The sequence below is a fragment of the Gavia stellata genome, chromosome 9, assembly GCF_030936135.1.
Source record: "Gavia stellata isolate bGavSte3 chromosome 9, bGavSte3.hap2, whole genome shotgun sequence".
Classification (NCBI taxonomy): Eukaryota; Metazoa; Chordata; class Aves; order Gaviiformes; family Gaviidae; genus Gavia; species Gavia stellata.
Genome location: NC_082602.1, coordinates 798855 through 818362, shown reverse-complemented (window position 1 = coordinate 818362; position 19508 = coordinate 798855). Strand labels below are relative to the sequence as shown.

Sequence of the window (19508 nt, the reverse complement as noted above, 5' to 3'; positions counted from 1 at the left end):
TTTTTCTTTTTAAAATACAGCTACCAAGTAGACAATAAAGTGATACCTTTTCGTTTGACCTGCCCACAATGTGTGAGCCAGATCGGACCCTTTTTATTTGGTTTTTTTTTAACCCCCTACACATGGCAATTTCAACATTATAAGCAAATTTCCAGTTTAATTTAGCTATAAATGCAAAAATTAGTAATTATACAGTATATATAATTCTGCTTTCATGGAATACTTTATTTTAAATAAAAACATTTAAGACTGCCTACTGACCATACAATCAAGACAAGAAAGGCACTAGAAACATAGACAAATCTCTCTCTCCCAAGAAGCATTTTCTTTAAATTTTAACTCTCTATTCTCTGACATGTAAAAATCTTTTTAAATTTAATTTTCATACACATTTTGAAAAATAAAGTTAGGAAATACTTAGAAAATCACTTTACAACTTTTTTTTTTTCTTCCTTTTTTTTTTTTTTTTTTTTTTTTTGCACTTTTTGACACAGTCACTGCAGATTCTACAAAATCAAGATTACCAAACCTTCCTGTGTCTATCATCTTATTCGTAGCGCGGTGCAACAGGTAGAAAGATTTCTCGATTTTACCCAAGGCAGGTATTTAGAAACCTTCATATAGTCATTTGCTAGAAAATGGCTTACAGCCCAATCTTTGGGGCAAGAGATATGAAAAGTATGTTTTCCCAAGAAAATAATATGCTTTATTCCCAGACGTGACTGGAAAGACCAGAACTTATGATATAAAAGCTTTCATTTATGCTGCCGCATCATATACAAAGGAACATGGTGATGGGTAAATGTAAATCCCAAATCTATTAACAAGAAATGTATAACAGTGCATGATAAGTTAAATTTTCTTTATTGTTGTCCAACGCAGATCCTTTGGAGAGAAAAAAAGATCACAGTGCTTACCAGGTAACTGAATAGGTTAAGTAAAGGGAACTGTTAAAAGAAAGGTTAGGGAGCAGTTGATTTTTTTTTTTTTTTATGGCATCTTCTCGTACGGAGTTCTTAGCACTTGGGACAGGTCTTTTCCCCCCCCATTTTGTCCGTCGACACGCTGTTACGTGTCATTCACCAGGCGGCTGTATTTCACCTGCCTGCCCCGGTGCAGCACCGGCCAGGGGAAGGGCCAGTGGTAGGAGCGAGGTACAATTCCTTGGACATTCTTTTCAAAGTACTGGAAGGGCTTGTACCACCAGACCCTTGCAAGGAGGTTAGTTTGGGAAGCTTCTTTTAGCACCTGCAAAAAGACAATCAGAAAAAAAGAGAATTACAAATGAGCACGTCACTTACTTGCACAACTTCACTACACGTCGCTTGCTACCGTTCAGCGGCGTCTTGCTTACAGCTGCTTCCAAAAATCTTTCGATATCTAGAAACACCTCCCAAACAGATCTGCACGGACAAAGATCAAGAGGAGCCAAGCTACTTTTCCATAGCCTCCCTGCGCACACCAAATGTTGTTCCCAAGTGAGGCTTGCCCTTGTTTTCAAGGCTTTAGCTGTTCAGTGGTCCCGCAGGAAAAGAATGAATGGCCCGAAAGGTCAGTCTCTCCTCTCCTTTGGGAATGAAAAAATCCCAACCCAAAGCACAGCTATTTCCATAAGTATCTTTGAAATTACATGTAGCTCAAGAATCGCTTCACAGCCCGGCCGTGTACCTACAGAGCAACGAGCAAGGCATGCCTCAACCCATCCGGAGGAGGTAAGGAACCCTGCCCTGCCCTCCACATGCTCCCAAACTGCCCCCACCCACCCTTCTGCTTCTCCCAGCCATGAGCAAGCCACAGCTGAGACGCGAGGAGTAGGCAGGCACCGAGGGAGTTATCCAACTATCCTGCTGCACGTTTTCAATGCCAGAGCAGGGAAGCATTGTATCAGCCCACTGGAAAGTGTAAGTACAGGGCTTGTATGCTAAAGCTTTCTTTCCATGTCCTAAACTCACATGTAAAATAAATCCACTTTAGCCTTGGTGGGCTTTTGCTTTTTATTTTAAGGTCAGCCACAAGCCACAGCACATGGAGCAGCACCAGGGAGGAGAGACTAGGACACAAATGTGTGCTCAGGTAAGGATCCAGGGATCGGCATTTCCCAACATCTCAGCAGCTTAGGGAAGCAACGTTGAGCCATCTTCTGAGTCACATCATGCAGCAAAACAGGTACGATTTCCATACAATAAGGCAAAGGGCTTTTCTGAAGCAAGTCCTCATTAGCACTCAAGGCAATCCTGACTCCAGCAGCTTCCAGCTTGGAAGCACAGCCACTCAGCACCACTGTTTTGACAGAGCCCAGGAGCAAATTCAAAGCGCGGAAGTCAGTCTGATGCTGCACGGCAAGAGTTACGAAGTCTGGGCACAGATCGCTATCGAACACAGTGGTTCCCCAACTGACTGAACATCAAAGTGCCTTCTTTGCAATTAGGCATTTGGTGGTAAAAACGTACCACAGGGCTTGACTGCGGTGTAGTGCTTCAAGTAGCATCAAAACCACGGGAATAATATGACGTGGTAGCTAGAAGACCTTGATACGATCTAAAAATCTGTACTATCACAATATTAACTAATTCCCTATCATCATACTAGGTCTTTCTTAAACATAATTAACTGGAGTCATATGCCACAGATAAGCAAAATATCTTTCTCCACGTTGCACAGAAAATATTTGGACACCAATATGCTGTTACAGACCTAAGAGTTACTAGGTCTTTCCCATGGATAAGAGACTTGTGCATTTTCTCTCACATCCCTCAGCATTGTAAGTTCGTCTCTTACTGATCTAGTTCACTGGCAGGGAAGTAAGAACAACGAGAATGACATGAGACCTCATTTAGACTTCTTCGTTCGACCTTTGACTCATTTACCGCTGCTCTCTGGTTGAGTGTTACAAACCATGCTTTGCTCTCTCCCATCAAGTGCTGCGTCTCCTCCTAAGCAGCTCTTCGTTCTCAGTATTTCCCTCACCACCCTATTTTTCACGCCTTCCCAGACACAGGCTTTAGGACAGGAGCAGCCTGTTTTCTGCTGCGCCATCCTCCAAAAAGAAAATATTTCCCTTGGTCAGGGGAACTTACCGCCACTTGGAAACACTTTGAAAAACCGGTTCATTTTTAGTGAGGCCTCATACTATTCTTCAAGAGACCTGTCATCTGACTAAAGGGCACAAGCCACAGAATACAAGGACAACCCAGTTGGCTTCAACAAAAAATAAAAAAAACCAAGGCAAAAAAAAACCAAAAAAACCACCACATCTAAATGGTTTGCTCTGCTATCACAAAACTGGCCAACCGGCCCAAATTCAGAAGGACTTCAAAAATTGAGGTTACACAGCAGAAGCAGAGAGGCCTGCCTGCCTGCGGGTAGACCTTCAGATATTTTTGCAGTCAAGATGCAAGACGAACCCAACCGATGACGCCTCTTTCTTTCCTGCAAACCCAGTGTGAGGGGGGAAGAGAGGGCCAAAAGACACGGTTGAGTCCACTCATACTCCTGCAGAAAGGCTCAAGACAATGTGTGGATATTCGCCCACCACCGCGCTATGACAAACGGAGCCACACGGATCCAAAGGCTGAAAGAAACTCACTTGCTGGTTGGCCATTGTGTGATACCACCAGAAAAGTCTTGTAGTGATGTAGTAAGCCACCACCACGTCCACAGTGTAGTGGTCATGAGCAAGGAGGATGCAGAACATCCCAACCATGCTGAGTGCCCAGCAAAGCCAGTGATACCACCAGAGTCGCCGTGGGGAATCTGGAAAGAAGCACACGCAGTGATTATTTCAAAGCGTAATGTTATCAGTGCGCAAGACTATTACTGTAATTAGCAGAGGACGCGGACTGCAATCCTGGGTGGGTAGCGCGATGCCTGCGTTAAAATTAAGAGCAGGAATGCTGAGATCACAAAATAAGTATCATTCTCTTAAGGTGCAGCTTAAAATTGTACCCAGGCGTAATCCGATCTTTGGAAAATAGAAAGGTTACGAAATCTTTGAGGAACAGGCCCAATACATAACGATGTAATATACCCTGGTCAGTCAAATTAACTGATTTGTATTTCAATATTGATTCTGCATAGATGGCAATCCATTCCTCTTGCCTGTCATAAAAGATAAATGCATACATTAAGGCCTGATTCTTGCAAAACGAGCAACCTTGCATTTAACATGGCATTCATCTCTCTCTAGACTCGGAGACACAGAGTTGAAATGCCATTCATCAGGCAGGGTGCAATGAAGGTTTCATTATATTCTAAACAAAATCTTTTTGAAACAAAATACTTAATTCAGACATCTACATGGTGAAGTGTTTAATTTTGTCTCCAAAGTTTTCTTTTTCAGTAAGCCCTACGACTTTGAAGTGCTATGATTTTTATTTCATTGAAAAAGCGTGCATTTTTACTTTAATAGTATTTACCGACCAGCACAACAATAATTCTTCAATTAGCAAGGAATTATACAACAGAAAATTTCACATGAACAGTAACAAACTTACACTCTTTGATAAATAAGTATGTAAGAGTTAATATGACGGTGTGACCGCTGTACAGATAGTCGCCGCACATGTTGTGGGATCCTGTGATGGACAATCCTCCGCCAGCAATCAATTTCATTATCCTTCGCAGATGAGATTCCCAGTCTCCAAAAAGCTGGTGGAAGAGGAAAACACAAAAGCACAGTAAAATATCAGCGCTAATCTTTCAGAGCTTAAAGCAATGGTGTTAGCCAGCAACTTTGCCTTTCAGTGATTCTCTCTTCTTGCTTTGATACACAAGATCAATCAGTAAATCCACAACCTTTTCCAACAGCTATCAGCACATTTCCAGAGGGAAAAAGACTGGAAATGAGACACGAGTTTATTTTTTTATTGATGCTTTGCATCTATTACAGCTAGTGTTCATATGAGCACAGGCGTATGCACCTCCATCCATTTGTCTAAAACATTATTTTATTTTAAGTATTCAACGTATGAAGAATCAAGGCAATTATTACAATTTCCCTATAAATACAATATCCCAAAGGACTACTGTTTTTTCCTGTGCTCACAATATAGATTGAAAAGGCAGGGAAAAAGGGCAACTTTATTTACAGACATATCTGTATATGTATATATGTGTTTCCTTTACACCAGGTCGCTTCCAGTTGCAATGAAAAACATGGCATCTTTTCAGTATAATACCAAAGCAAAAAAAAACTGGTCCAAAAGTTGTTAAACTCCTGTCAGTGGCGACACTCAGAGTGCTACACTTAGGGTAAAACAGGTAGGTGAGAAAAACTTGTTTTCTATGTTATTTATAAGTACTTATTGCTGCTACCACGTAAAGGTGTCATCTTTGACGCCTTTGCTAATGTTCGTGGCTATGCAGGAAAATGATTTTTACAGGGAATCTTCAAACAGAGCTAATGGGTTCAGATCTCTTTTTATTCATTATATTCTTGCACTGGGTTATACAATGGGCGTGTGCGTGTGTATATATATATATATATATGAAACTCGTGTATGTACAGTGAGGTTCAGAATAATGACCCTTGGAAAACATATGACTTCTATAATGCAGTCTCAAAAATCCAGCTTCACCAGTAAAAAGGAATTAAAAATATTTCCAGCTATAGCTAGAATTGTGTCGTGTTCTCTAAACATCTGATTTTCCTTCTATTCAAGAGCAATGCGCTCTAAAAATAAATCAAGCTTAATTTAATTCATCTTGTTCATAACAGCGCAAGCTCTACAGATGACAATCCAACAGAAAACAGGATGAACCGCCCAAGCTCTACCTCCAGCTGCCGAAACCCAGATTCAACGCACAGAAGAAAGTATCTCACTCTGAACTCTAAGGCCTCGCACCACCCCGCCTTGGAAAGCCTTTAAAGTTGTTTTTTTGCGCTTCACGTTTCAAAAGAAACACATACGGTGTTCGTCAGAGCACGGTGCCAACGAGCACGGTGCCAAACTTCCGTGCTGGCTTTAACTCACACAATCCACGGGAGCAACGGGGACGTTCCTCTACACCTGACAGATTTGCTCGGTCCCACCTCCAAACCCTATGAGCCAGTGTCGTGGGATTTCTAAAAAAACCTTCAAATTTCCCTTAGGAAAGTCAAATCGAAGCAAACCAAGACCTTCTGGTGAGGACGCCCCTGTCCCTCCTCCCAGGTGACCAAAGGGCAGCTGGCACTGTCCCAAGACTTTGCTTTTGCTCCTCCCAGCTCTAAAACAAGCCCGAATGTTAAACAAATCCACAAAGAAAATGTATGCCACGGGACAAGTGAAACCAGGACGTACCGAGCACCTCCAGGACCCAACGGGAAGCAGGAATCGTCTGAGCTCAAAAGAGCAGGACTAATGGATCAAGGCACGCGACTACACACGTGCTGCATCCTTACCTCATTTTCTGTAGTTTTAAAATCCATGGTAACCATTTAACAGTCAGAAGGAAACACAGATCCCCCTGGCTGGCCATTATAGGCATGTTTTCCTTTTATTTTAAAGCTCAGTCTTGCTTTAAGACGTGGAAATTATTAATTTGACAGATTTAAACAGGGTCTTTGCAGCAATTAAACATTTCCTGCTAACAGTTCCTTACAAAACATTAAAATGCTCCCCAAAGCCCACTCTTCGCAATCGGATATAACTCAGTAAGGTGTTGAGAGGTTATTCTTTTCCCACCAGTATATTTATAGCTTTCAAGAATGCCCAGCTGATTCTTAGTCTTACCGGGGCAATAGAAGAACACAACATAGGCTTGTCTTTACTTGAGTAATGAGACGGACTTGCCAAAGCTGTAAATTTCCAAAACTGGGAGATTTACTCACTTCAGCTCATAAATACCTGTGTTTTTTCTTTTTTAATTTCATAATGGCTGACTGATCAAATACAATGTTGACTCCTCTCCCACTCGCTTCTCTTTACAAAAGACCTCGGTCCCTCAAAAAGCCACACGGGGCTTGGCAAACGCTCTGCCTTGTCAAACAACCGACGTAGTACATTGATTGGCTTTATTTCCCCAAAGAACTAAAACGTTTCGGCTTTGTTTGTATGTACCAGCCGTCCTCACCAAAACAGCGACAGCACGTGGACCGAGTCAAATCAGGGTGTTACTACCTGTAAATCAGGGATTTTACTACCTGTCATCTAACTCATGGCTGTGCACACAAAGCCGTTGAACTGTGCGTGCAGTAGATATTTCACAGAAGTTACGTTTCCCCCCCCTTTCTCCTGCTTAAATCAAGCTACAGCACAAACAACCCCAGGAGGGGCATGGAGATGAACTACTTCTAGAGAAAGAGCACTTGTCTAATATACGCACCTTGTTCCCTACCGTAGAAGTCCAGTCTGTATTAGACTGCATTTCCCCACCACAAACAGCACGCTGCAGTAAGGACCACGCTTACGCCAACGCTTGTGTGACAGAAGATGGATGCAACACCACCATCCCTGTCCCATCTCCGCCCCGAGCACGCAAATCACCCTTCAAGGCTGACTACAAGGGTCTTGCCTAAGCAGCTCTGTCTCAGTAACTTGGTTTCAGCCACGGCTTTCGCAAGCCCGTTTTATTCCTCGGCACAACAAACAGGAGTCAGTCCTAGACTGGGGAGGAGGTGGCAAGTCCTTGTGCTAACACAGTTGCAAAAATACACGCAGGGACAAACGGCTGCAAAGGAGACAGTTTCACCAGCCTTAGAAAAGTCTCTTTGGGCCATTTTCAAACACAAATCATCCTTGGATTTGACACACTGAAGTGTTTAGAAATAAATGAGTCACACGTGGCACCTCCGCAGGTTGCACACCTTCGACTGCTTCAGTGGAGATAGAAAAATGCTGATCATGCAAATTAGTTGAAAATGCTACAGAAATTGCGTAGATTAGCGCTTCAAAAACGGTGGGAATGCCTGCACTGCCCCGAAGCAACCGTCAACACCTTCGCCAAGAGGGAAGCTGATGATCCGCAGAAGGATGTCCCCATCATGCCAAACCAGTATTTTCAAATTACAAAATCACAGAATCACAAAATCACTAAGGTTGGAAAAGACCTGTAAGATCATTGAGTCCAACCGTCAACCCAACCCCGCCATGCCCACTAAACCATGTCCCGCAGTGCCACGTCCACACGTCTTTTGAACACCTCCAGGGATGGTGACTCCACCACCTCCCTGGGCAGCCTCTTCCAGTGCTTCACCACTCTCCCAGTAAAGACATTTTTCCTAATATCCAGCCTAAACCTCCCCTGGTGCAACTGGAGGCCGTTTCCTCTTGTCCTGTCACTTGTCACTTGGGAGAAGAGACCAACACCCACCTCCCCGCAACCCCCTTTCAGGTACTTGTAGAGAGCGAGAAGGTCTCCCCTCAGCCTCCTCTTCTCCAGACTGGAGTAACAATTATGGAGAAATAATTAATTAGGAACAATTATTGAGAAAGCGTTGCTCACAGTTTTGGGAACAACAGGGGCAAGGGGAAAACATACAGATTAAAATACAGAAAGGCAGCCAGAAGAAGTTTACCTTTGGAGAACACTTGAAATGCATGCCAGGTACTGGGAGTGTAGTCACATACATTGTAATACACCGATACAGGTATAGTGTGCCAACTATACAGAAAAATCTTCTGCTGATTATAGACCTAAAAGGAAAAAAAAAAAAAAGAGAGAGGAAAAAAAATAAGGAGGTCACTCAATGCAAACAAAATATGCAAAGGTAAATAAAATAAACTACCAATTGTTCTCTTCTCGATGCTTTTGAAACTCGTGAGGGTATCAGCTTACACCGAACTACTTTACAAATATTCCCACGGTTTACAGGTCAGAAACACAAGAACAACTCAACTAACATTACCCATGACCGGTGATTACAGGAATCGTAAGGATTAGAATACAAAAGCCTGTGCAGATTTAGTGTTGAAGACATTAAAAGGGATTTCATGCCCCACACCCCTCCATTAGCTTTGAGCGGTGACTAATTTTCTATTCAAGGCAGGGGATAAAGTTACAATATTTTCATTATAAGACGAAAAGGAGTAAGTTTATTTCGACTGACACACATATTTAGTAATTACAAAGCGCTGCTTGAGAAGAAATAGCTTGTATGACCCAAACAAGTGAGAACATGTCTTTCCTGAGCAGTATTAAAGAGGAAGCAATTCCCATCAGCAACGAAACCTCCGAAATACAAATGTAGAGCTGCGCTGGCTACAGGACAGGGTGTTTTCACGGGAAGCCACTCTCAAGGCAAGCAGCCATAGCTGCCAAGAGATTTATTCATTGCAGGCTGCCAGCGAGTCGCTGACATATGCGGAGAGGACAGATGCAATTTTGGGGTACCGTGACGCAGTTCTGTAAAACCAGCAAGAGCACACGGGGTAAAGAGCTGCAGCTTCGACTCGGGAGTGACAGCCAGCCCCAAAACTGGCCCGTTGAGTTAACACTGCCACGTACCAGCTAATAACATCACAAGGCAAGAGCTACGACAATTAAATCCCTTCTGGCACATCCATCAGGATGGGAGCAACCTCTGTCTGAGCTCACATAGAGTTCAGCAAAGAGAAATCGCTGCCAGCGTTACAAAAATCAAGGGCAAATCCAGTTACAGCAGTTCATGACCTTAACCACATCAACCCTTTGTACCCTGTTGGTTTTGGTTGATTTTAAATCCTTGTTATTTACGATTACGATCATTTGGGGAATACAAGGGTTACAACAGAAGCTGGAAGTTCTGGCATTCATTTGTTGCTGTTTTGAAGTGTTCACTTTAAAAAAAAAAAAGTATTTCTGTCAAGCCAAGCTCTTTCAAAGCTCAAAATTGGCCATCTTTTTTATTTTTAATAGTTTTGGCAGAGTTATTAAACAGCAGTGCTCCACTCTCGGAGAAGGATGACTTTGCAGTGCCGGATCAATAACAACTTGAGTGTCTTAATTTATCAGAAAAGCTTCAACTATTACAGTGTAAATGCATTTTGCACTCGAGTGCTCACTGCTATCGAAACACAGCACTGTGTATTTTTTTCTTCCCCCTCCCGGTGTAAACATGGACAAAGGTGGGAGTTAAAAATTATACTTTATTAATGTAGCTCCATGGACTGAAATTTAAGAGTGGACGGCACCATGCCGTTGGGGCAGTGGTTTTCCTTTGTGTTTCGTATGGGGAATTTTTCTCCGTACGATCCAATAAAGATCTCACACTTGTGCCTGGCTTTTATAACTAGACATGAACTTGCTTTTCTTTATAACCTGGTATAAAGACAAACAGGGGAGGATTGGGGATTAAAGACTGAGCAGCGCTGTATTTCGACCGAAGAATTGGCAGTGTTTTATTGAGCACTGAACAATTTTTAAATTAAAATTATCCACAAACCTACTTGGTTTAGCTGGATTTAGCATATTTTAGCTTAGGAAAATCTGCGTCAAAGTGCTCTGTACTGTAATATTAAAAAAAATGTAAAAAGCCTCATATTTTCCCTTCTCAGAAGGATATCTCTGTGTGTGCGTGTGTGATTATGAGCCAGCTAGCAAGTACAACCTCTAAGCTTATTACTGGCCAAGACAACTTTTATTACAACTATGCAGACCTCACCTAACGCGAGTAGCGAGCACGCTGCTTTTTCAATCCCATGAGCATGCAGGCTGAATCAGATGTCAAGCGTGGCTAAAAACCAGCATTGTACTTCTCCCAAAAGATCTGGGAATGCTTCCCAGAGAAGTTAATTCTGCCTCGGCAGCTCGCCTGGATTCCGCGAGCTCCCCGTGTTATCTGTGGAAAAAGGCTTGGGCAGCCCGGAGTCCCCAGCCAAGACCTGCACACCCACCCTGCTCCTGCTTTCCGGTGAGAAACCAACCCAACCCAATGCCACGGACAGTATTCTATATGGATGCTCAAAGAAAGCTGTCACTGATTTTCTCGCGCCAAATCTAGCGCCTTGCCCCAAAGCCAGCCAGAAACTCCAGTGTCTACCTGAAGGTAAAATTAATTTTCAGGCAAGAAAGCAGTAACAGGGGCCAAGGGAAACCCTGCACTGTGATTAGCTGGACAGACACACCCAACACCCTCTTCCATTTTGGCCCCAACTTTGCAGTCCAACAAAGATGACACACAGGTCCTATTCAACGTCATCATGCAATCCCTGGCCTAAACAAGGAAGACTTGACTGATCAGTATCATGAATGACACATCTCTGTCGTCCTTCATTGCTTGGGAGAACAGCAGGCTCAGCTTGGATGAAATCAGGTTGTCGGCAAATAATGGATCTGGTAGGATAAGCAACAGGAATTTCACTGCTTGGCAAAGAAAAGAGTTTCAAAAAGTCTGAAACTATGAAGCTGCCTCCTTCGGTCACAGGTTCAACCCAGCCACTGGCTGCAATTCAGGTCATGGGTGACAATGCTGCTGCTTCAGCGATGACCCTGAGCTTGCACATGGAGACATCTGTGAATGGTATCTCTATCATCTGACTAGGCGAGGAACCAGGTCTCATCCTGCCCAGCAATCACCTGGCTTCACGTCTTATCTTCAGATCTCAAATGGAGTGTGGCAATGGCTATCCCTGACATCAGAGGTCAGAGAAGCGAGGAAGGTCTAGCTGGCTTAATTCCCTCTCTTTATTCTTGAATTAAGTTTCAAAGGGAGGTGATAACCCACGCCACAAAAGTGATTCAGCTCTTTTTATAGCACTTAGTGGTTCACCACTCAAAGCTATGAGGATGAGGTCCTCCAGCTAAAGCCACCTCCTTGGGTTCCTGTTCCCATGCACACCTTTCCCATTCTTCCCTTTCTGCTGCTTACCGACAGCTTGGGCCTCTCAGACTTCCATACCTCCGCTCATTGACATACAAGAAGACTCGGTCTGCAAAGCATTACGTGACCAGTAGACACGCTGACCAGCGCTGACCAGCTATTCCAGGGCTGATACTGGGAATGGAAAGCTCTGCGACTCCCTGACATCTTCCCCTAACACCAGAAAGAGCCTTTCTAAAGCAAGTAAAAACAAACACATCAAAGCAAACAGGGAACGGGGTGGGGGGTGACGGGGGGAATCTTCACATCTGTCAACGACACAAACATACTTTATCATCAAGTCAACCCTTGTCTTGCTGCTTCGAAGTCTCCAAGGAATTCATCTAAAGACTCTGCTCAGCTCCATCACAGGGTGTTTGATCCCTCATACTGCCCTATTAACTTGACACCCCATTCTTGAGAGCAACCCCACGCCACCTTCTCTAGGTGCTTCCCTTGGTTTTGAACAACATTTATGCACAGAGACCCCAAGAAAGTTAATGGTCCCCCACGTTCACCGTAGGCAGACGGAGCAGTGGGGAGAGGAGCTGGAGTGCAGTTGGTAGCACTGCAGCTACCAACGTAAGAGCGATGCTGAAGCTTAGAGCCATGAACAAAACAAGAGGCTAAGCTGGGGTAAATTCTTCCTCCTGCACATATGTGCACATTTTAAAACAAAACAAAAAAAAAAACCCAAGCAAAAAAACACCCCAAAACCCAAACCCAACCAAACAAAAAGCAATTCCGCAGCTTTTTACGCTCCTATAATAGCAATAAATTAACCATTCTAGAAACTTTCCTTCAACGAATGCCACCTCTGTACAAGCGTACAACAGTTTTAAAATTTCACCTGATAAAATACATTAAGTAATATAAGGCAACAGAAAAGATGAATAAACCATCACCTCAGTCTTGTGGATTACTTAAACATCTGTCACTCTCCTATGGAAACCTACAGCTGTGTTGCACAAGGGTATCCTGCTCCAGCTTAGCAATTCTCTCTTTTCAAGCTGCCGGTACCTTACGAAGCTGGTGAACCACATGCTTACGTTTAAGTTGTAATGTTTTTCTCCGTTCTAAGGGCGAGTGATCCATTGGCCTCTGTTTTAATTTCTTTTAAAAAGGGAAATCTGTAATTCTAAGGTCATTACAAAGTCCTGTGAACCAAAGGATCTTGTATTTCACATGGTGGGGGCCAAATTACGTTCCTTCCTCAGTTTCCTACATAGAGGCACAAAAAAGAGTCAGTGAACAGGTAAAGAATGAGATGTATTAGCAGAGAAGAGGAGACCCTCTTTGGGCTGGGCAGCTGGGAGGACATGCTCATGCCTGGTTTTCGAAAGGAAAGGTGATGTGCCACTTCATACTGCTTAAAGCCACTTGACTTTGAACATTTCATTCACAGCCGTGGCAGCACAAGGGTTTATATCAGACACTCGTGGTAAGGCAGCCCAGGGTGTGGATTTACGGCAGGATCAATACCCTAAATTAAGCATCCGTACACACTCTGCAGAGGGTAAGCGGTGGGTTACTTCCGTTGGCAGGCAAATTCACCCTTGCAATTCTGACCAGTATGAGCAAGGAGGCAGACAACCACCAAGACCTTGCAAATTCATCGCATATCCATGCTTTTGCATATTTTACGATTAGTTTTTGACATACTTTGTGTTTGACATTACCTGTCCCATCTAATGTCAAGCAGAAAACGTGCTTCAACACTTTTTCCACGCAGCGCTGTTTAGGTACACGGACTAAACCACTGCCTGTTGGTTTTGTCCAAGAGTATCATAACGTCAGGGTAGGTCTTTACATCAGGTAAACTACAGAGACACTAAATGCATCCCAAGTTGGTTCGCTGGTGTGTTCGCAAGAGTGTGAGCTGTGCTCCCTCTAAACAGACAGGATGCTCAACTGAGTTAAGAACATCATTACATCCAATTCATGGGTCTTCACACATGAAAAGGGTTCAAGTTAATTGCGCAGGCAAACAAGACCAGGGATATTTCTTAGTTTCTTAGGTAGCAGTTGAACTGAATTTCTCCCTTTTGCACAAGCAGCCCACACAAACTGCAGTTTGCCTATGGCATGGTATCTATTTCAGTTTGGGAAACCAAAATCAGAAAGGTCACAAGAAGCTTCGTTTTATTTGGATGTAAACCACCATCTGACCACCAAAAGCTGTCAGAAGTACACCCTAACACTCAGTTTTCAAAAGGTTTTACTTACTTGTATTTTAAGAGCAGCCACTGAACAAACCACAGTCCTACGAGGATCATGCCGTTGATTTCACAAATAGAAAAAGCCCATTGCACCCGATCAAAGCGATCAAAAAATGCATCTGGTAGGGGAGGCTGCACCTCCTTGGGAGGCACTCGTTCATGAACGACTGAGATAGTCACTGTGGTAAAGATGAAACAAAAAAGTGCATAAATAAAAGCCAGGAAAGTCTTGCCCCATTCCATAGGATACTGTGAGCGCTCTGGCTCTGGCATAGGGATCTTTATCATCTCCTTCTTATACCCATTTGGCATCCCGTTCAGCTTCATTTTACTGCTAAAGCCATTCTCGCGCGTGGTGTTGTTCACGCTGACGCGGATGTGCCCGTTGACGTGCCCGTTTTTGTGAGCCTCGATGTGGTGAGCCATTTTTAAAGTTTCAATCATGTGCAATAGTCGCTGTCCGCTGTCAGAAGACACCCGGGAGAGAGGCGTCTTCTTAAAATCCTCCTCCGTCAGGTTGATCAAATCCTGCCCGGTGAAGCTCTTCAATGGTTCACAATACTCCGGCACAGCGTTTTCTGTTAGCCAATTCGTCACCTCCTCGGGTGACCACGACACCACTTCTTTCATCTCGCCAGGCAGCCGGGGCACAGTCTGACATCGATTTTAAATTGGGCAGCAGTCACTGCGACTCCAGCGCGTCGGAAAGCTCCTCCTTGGCTTCATCTTGTCCAAGGAAGCAGTTTGGCGAGAGGCAAGTCCTCGTCTCTAACCATCCGATACGAGCATTCAGGCACTGTGGCAAGCATAGGAAACAGTTCACTTCATATTCGAGTTGGCATTCTTCTTCCTGGGGAAGAGAAAAACACAAAACCAGGCATTAGGACAGCGTTCACCAATAGTTTGCAATTCATGTTTAAAGACAAAATTACCGCAAAAGAATAGCTGGACTCTGGCATGGAGAAGACTAACTGAATTGAGCTCTAGCCTTGTACACGCAGCACCGTCCTTTCCAAGCTTGCCACTGATTTCTCAAGAGCTTTAACAGTTTTGTATTATAAACGCCACTTTGCAGCTGTGGAAAGGACTCCTTCCTGCTCTATATTTGTTAAATTTTCTATTACTATGCAGCTCTGGTCCATAACCAGTACCCAAACTCCTCTTAAAATCACAATACTAATAGATTTAAGGATCCACAGAGCAAATGTTTAGTGTTATTCATGTCACAAACCTTCTCTCCCCCTTACAGATTGGTATCTTAATGCAATGTGTTGCACCTAGTTATTAAATAGGAAGCCTGGGTTTTGTTCTGCAAGGCAAAAATACCTAGTGTACCACAAAAAACGCTTTTCTACAGGTCAGCCACGCCAAAAAAAAAAAATATAATGGTGTAGATAAGCAAGGTTATATTCTCTGGGCCAAAGCACCAGCAGGAGAAAAAAAAAAAAAAAAAAAAAAAAAAAAAATCAATGCTCAGACAGATTAGCCTGAAAATAAATCAAAGCATTTAGGTTTGCAGGACTCTAGTAGATATTTAGCAGCTCTTCAAGGTAATATATGGTATACTGCTACAATTCAAATGAATGTTTTTCATCAGCTAAAGAAGGAACCAGTAGAAAAGGGAAACTTAAAAAAAAAAAAAAAAAGAACTAGGTAACAAACTTCTACACCCAATTATTTACAAAAACAGCTTAGAAAGCTTGGAAAAGCTGATCATCGCTTCCAATACAAAAATTACAGGAAAACAGACGTTACTTGCTGGAACCTCTTCCTGCATTTTTGAGACACGAGCAGCAAAATCCTCAGCACGAGGTGGCGATCACGTGGCAGCGAATGCCACCAGCCAATTCCCAGGTTTGCGATGTTTATTTAACGAACAAACAAAAAACAAACCGTCCTCCCCAGAGCAAAGAGAGGAAAACAGTGAGCACCCCTGTCTCCAGGCTGCCGTCCCATGGACCAAGCTTCTCCTGCAGGAGGCTGCGGCACCGTAAACACGAAGTGACCTAAAGAAAGTAACAGCATGGGGAAAAAACACTTCATATTTTCAAAAGTTGTATCATGCCTTTATCAGCTTAGAGAATATTTTTAGCCTCTTACAAGCTACCAGATGTGTTTCACCGCAGGGAGCAAAGTTGCCACCGAGGAAAACCCAAATAATCTACACTGCTGGCACGATTTGAGTAGAAGCGGTACAAAACAGATACAAGGCTATACTCATATGCAAAATGTGACCATGCTGCACAATATATTTTGGTCAAGCATTGGAAAAGGCTGCCCAGGGAGGTGGTGGAGTCACCATCCCTGGAGGTATTCAAGGAATGTGTGGACGTGGCGTTGCGGGACATGGTTTAGTGGGCATGGTGGGGTTGGGTTGACGGTTGGCCTTGATGATCTTACAGGTCTTTTCCAACCTTAATGATTCTGTGATTTTTCGACCTGTTACCTCTAAACAGAGCAAGAAACACAAGGTGCAGTTTATAATCTGTTTCTCCGTAGAATGAACCAGGTCTGGTGATTGAGAAAAGAAAAAGCTTTGGACGAAGGACTGGCGGTATTTTGCGTACACCATCTCTCACTTGCTGGGCACGCCATGCACGTGCATGTATTGAAATCCATGGAGCAAACAGGGACAAAGATGAATATTCCCCCTTGCGAATATCTGCGCTGTTTTGAAACAGCGGAAGAGAGGATACAGCTCTATTATCTTTCTTTCTTTTTTTCAGTGGGATTATACATACTGAGGAAGGCTTTTAGCCATGGATCGCTTCATTATTCAAATTGTGTTTAGCAAATCGGTATTTAGTTACACAGCTCTGAACATGGAAAGAAAGGATGGATTGAATAATGCATGTTAACCCACATTAGAAACTCCTACAAGACTTTGACCGAAGGAGAGCAGCACGGCTCTCCACCACGCTGGTCTCCACTGTACTCACGGTACTCGCGTTAGTTATCACAGGGCACCTGAAATCCTGGGTCTGGCACCAGCTGCAGCACGAAGCTCAAGCGTGTATCCTGCATCTTTACTCCATGCCGGGGAGAGTTGGTGTCACCAGCAGTTACGGGAAGATATTTTGCCTCCAGCTCCCTGTTTGGCCTCAGTCTGTGCGTTAAGGGCGATGGCAGCATTGAGCTACCTCGCTTACTAACGCCTGGGGCTCAACTCGCTCCCTGCAGACCAAGGAGACGGAAACACCATCGCCTTTTTGATGCCAACAATATGTCAGTCTTAAGTGATGGACCAGTAATTCACAACTCAAGGGATCGGTGTCTACGTGAAGGAAAATGCAACGCACGCTTTCACACTTGTCCTAGGGTCAAAACTCAGGGTGAAATCCATGAGATGCAGCAGCATAAACTGCGCAGCATCAAATTCTCGCTAATAGTAACAGACTTCTCTACAGGCTTGCTGTTTCCGAGGGCAATGCCTCACAACTTAGATAAAGCCTAAGTTATTTATTTTTTAATCCTGTTACAACACCTGGGGTCTTAGTCTGCCACAGGACCTTGCTTTCCCATGCCATTTCACAGCTACATCAGCTGCCTCTCCAGGTTTTGCTTTACAATTTCTGCATGGATTTGGGGTTGTCGGAGCATTCTGTGTATACCACGAGGTGGGGCAATATTAAACCTTTTCAATTTTAAACGCTGGAGTGACTGAATCACAGTTTCCCAAACCGCTCAGAAAGGAGGAAAGCGGACCTTTAACCGTTATCCTCCCGACGTACCAGCCTTTCCGTCCACCCCTGACAACACACCGCAAGCCTCCTGCATGCGTAAGGATTCGGGATCCCAAAAACACAGTGCAGAGGACTGCATTCATCACTGTTCAGGAGCCTGTAACCAACCTTCAAATCACATCTCCTTACTTACCATGCACGTACATCTCCTCCTGCTGTGGCTAAGCTAGTAGGTTTTAAGATGAGCTTTGTGTGGAGCCTAGAAGAACAGAATCTGCTGCCAGCTGCACATACTACTCTGATGCTGGCACAAGAGTCACAATATGCTGCTGTAAACCCATGATACCTGGCCTGGCAGCGTTATGAGAAATAGCAAATGTGTGTGTCTTGCAGTAAAACTGCAGGGTTTGGCAATATTGCTAAAAACTACAATCAATTCAGAAACTTGTTCATGCTTTAAACTCACCATCACTAATTCTATTAAAAGGTACCACACAGAAGAATAAAGATTTCTCGACTCCAATTTTTGTGTCTTTATGGAATATAAAATACAAATATCTCTCCTAAGAGTCCTTCTTGGTTTTAAAAAATGAGAAATCCCATCTCACACACAGAGGCACACACTTTCACCCCATCTCGTCCTCTGTGGATGGACGGACAACGATGGCATGGGGTTCACCAAGGAGCAAGAAGCTACTAAGCAGAAAGCTTCAGTCCTCACGGACGACGTTTCTGGGAGCACGAGCGCAGCGCTGGCCAGGCGCAATCCCAGCCCGCTGCTATCGCACCACCAGCGTGTAAAACGCTATCGAGCACCTTTTGTAAAAGCAGAGTAACTGATACTCATGGGAGGAAGGCTTAGAAGAAAGATAATACTCTGCCAAGGACACAGGCCATGGAGTCGTTTTCGCTGACAGTTAAAATGAGGAAGTACAACTAAAATTTCTAATGAACACCTACCATTCAAACCTCCATTTCACAGCCTGTCTAGTGGAGGAAGAAGAGGCAAAAAAAGCTTCTTTACTAACACCTTCCAGCTTGTCACATTAGAAATCCCTTGTTTTCTGTTGTGCGTTCACGAAAGCTTGATGGGGTGAGGTTCGCAGAAACGATATGGGAGACTAACAGCCCTCATTGGCCCCCTTGCTTCCACGAAAGGTCTTCTCCTGTCCACAAAAGCTGAAGACAGAAGATGGGGATGGGCATCGGCTGCTGCCGGGCCACATCCACCACTTTAGCTTGGTCCCACTGCCCCAGCAAGGCACGGGGACGGGCAGGGGGACGGGCGCATGGCCAAGCCTCCCCAGCTCTGATAGAGGTTGCTAGCCTGGGCCAGGCAACTAAAACGCTCCCTCCACCCGCAGCAGATCTGCTTCATTAAGGAGCCTGTATCTGATAACGAATTATAAATAACAATGCGATTATGATAATAATACCAATTGCACCACAATAACGATGCTGCGTAAAACCGGTATCTCAAAATATCCACGCCACAAGACTGAGCAGGGTGAAATAACTTCGGTAAGGGCTCCAGTCCCCACCTCCTCGTGTTTACATGACCAAACGTTAAAGCGCTAACTCAAAACTTTCAGATCCTTTTCCACTTTCCCGACAGGGAGTATTTCCCACCACCACTTCAGTCTGCCCGTATGAGGATTGCAATACCGTGACCGCGGCCACCCCAGTGGGTTAAACAAGTTTTTGAGAACGCGCTACGTAACCTTGCGTATCAAGATCTGTTCTCTTCTGCGTCGCTTTGCGGAGGTGCGGTTGGGCATAAGGACCGAACGTGGGAGCATCCACCTCTTTGGTTAAAGGACAAGATAATCAGCAATAAAATCATCAGCT

At 44.0% G+C, this 19508-nt stretch overlaps 1 protein-coding gene across 2 annotated transcripts in view; it reads right to left on the bottom strand.

The window, feature by feature from the left end:
• Positions 1-477: 477 nt before the first annotated feature.
• The window catches only part of SGMS1 (sphingomyelin synthase 1), a 36150-nt gene continuing 17119 nt past the window's right edge, over positions 478-19508 (bottom strand). For both annotated transcript variants that reach the window (XM_059821157.1, XM_059821158.1), the window contains exons 2-6: positions 13985-14827; positions 8498-8615; positions 4494-4647; positions 3587-3753; positions 478-1248 (exon numbers count right to left, since the gene is read on the bottom strand). In XM_059821157.1, coding sequence (XP_059677140.1) covers positions 1069-1248; positions 3587-3753; positions 4494-4647; positions 8498-8615; positions 13985-14607 — 1242 coding nt within the window. In that variant the 5' untranslated portion in view covers positions 14608-14827 and the 3' untranslated portion in view covers positions 478-1068. The remainder of the gene's footprint in view (positions 1249-3586; positions 3754-4493; positions 4648-8497; positions 8616-13984; positions 14828-19508) is intronic.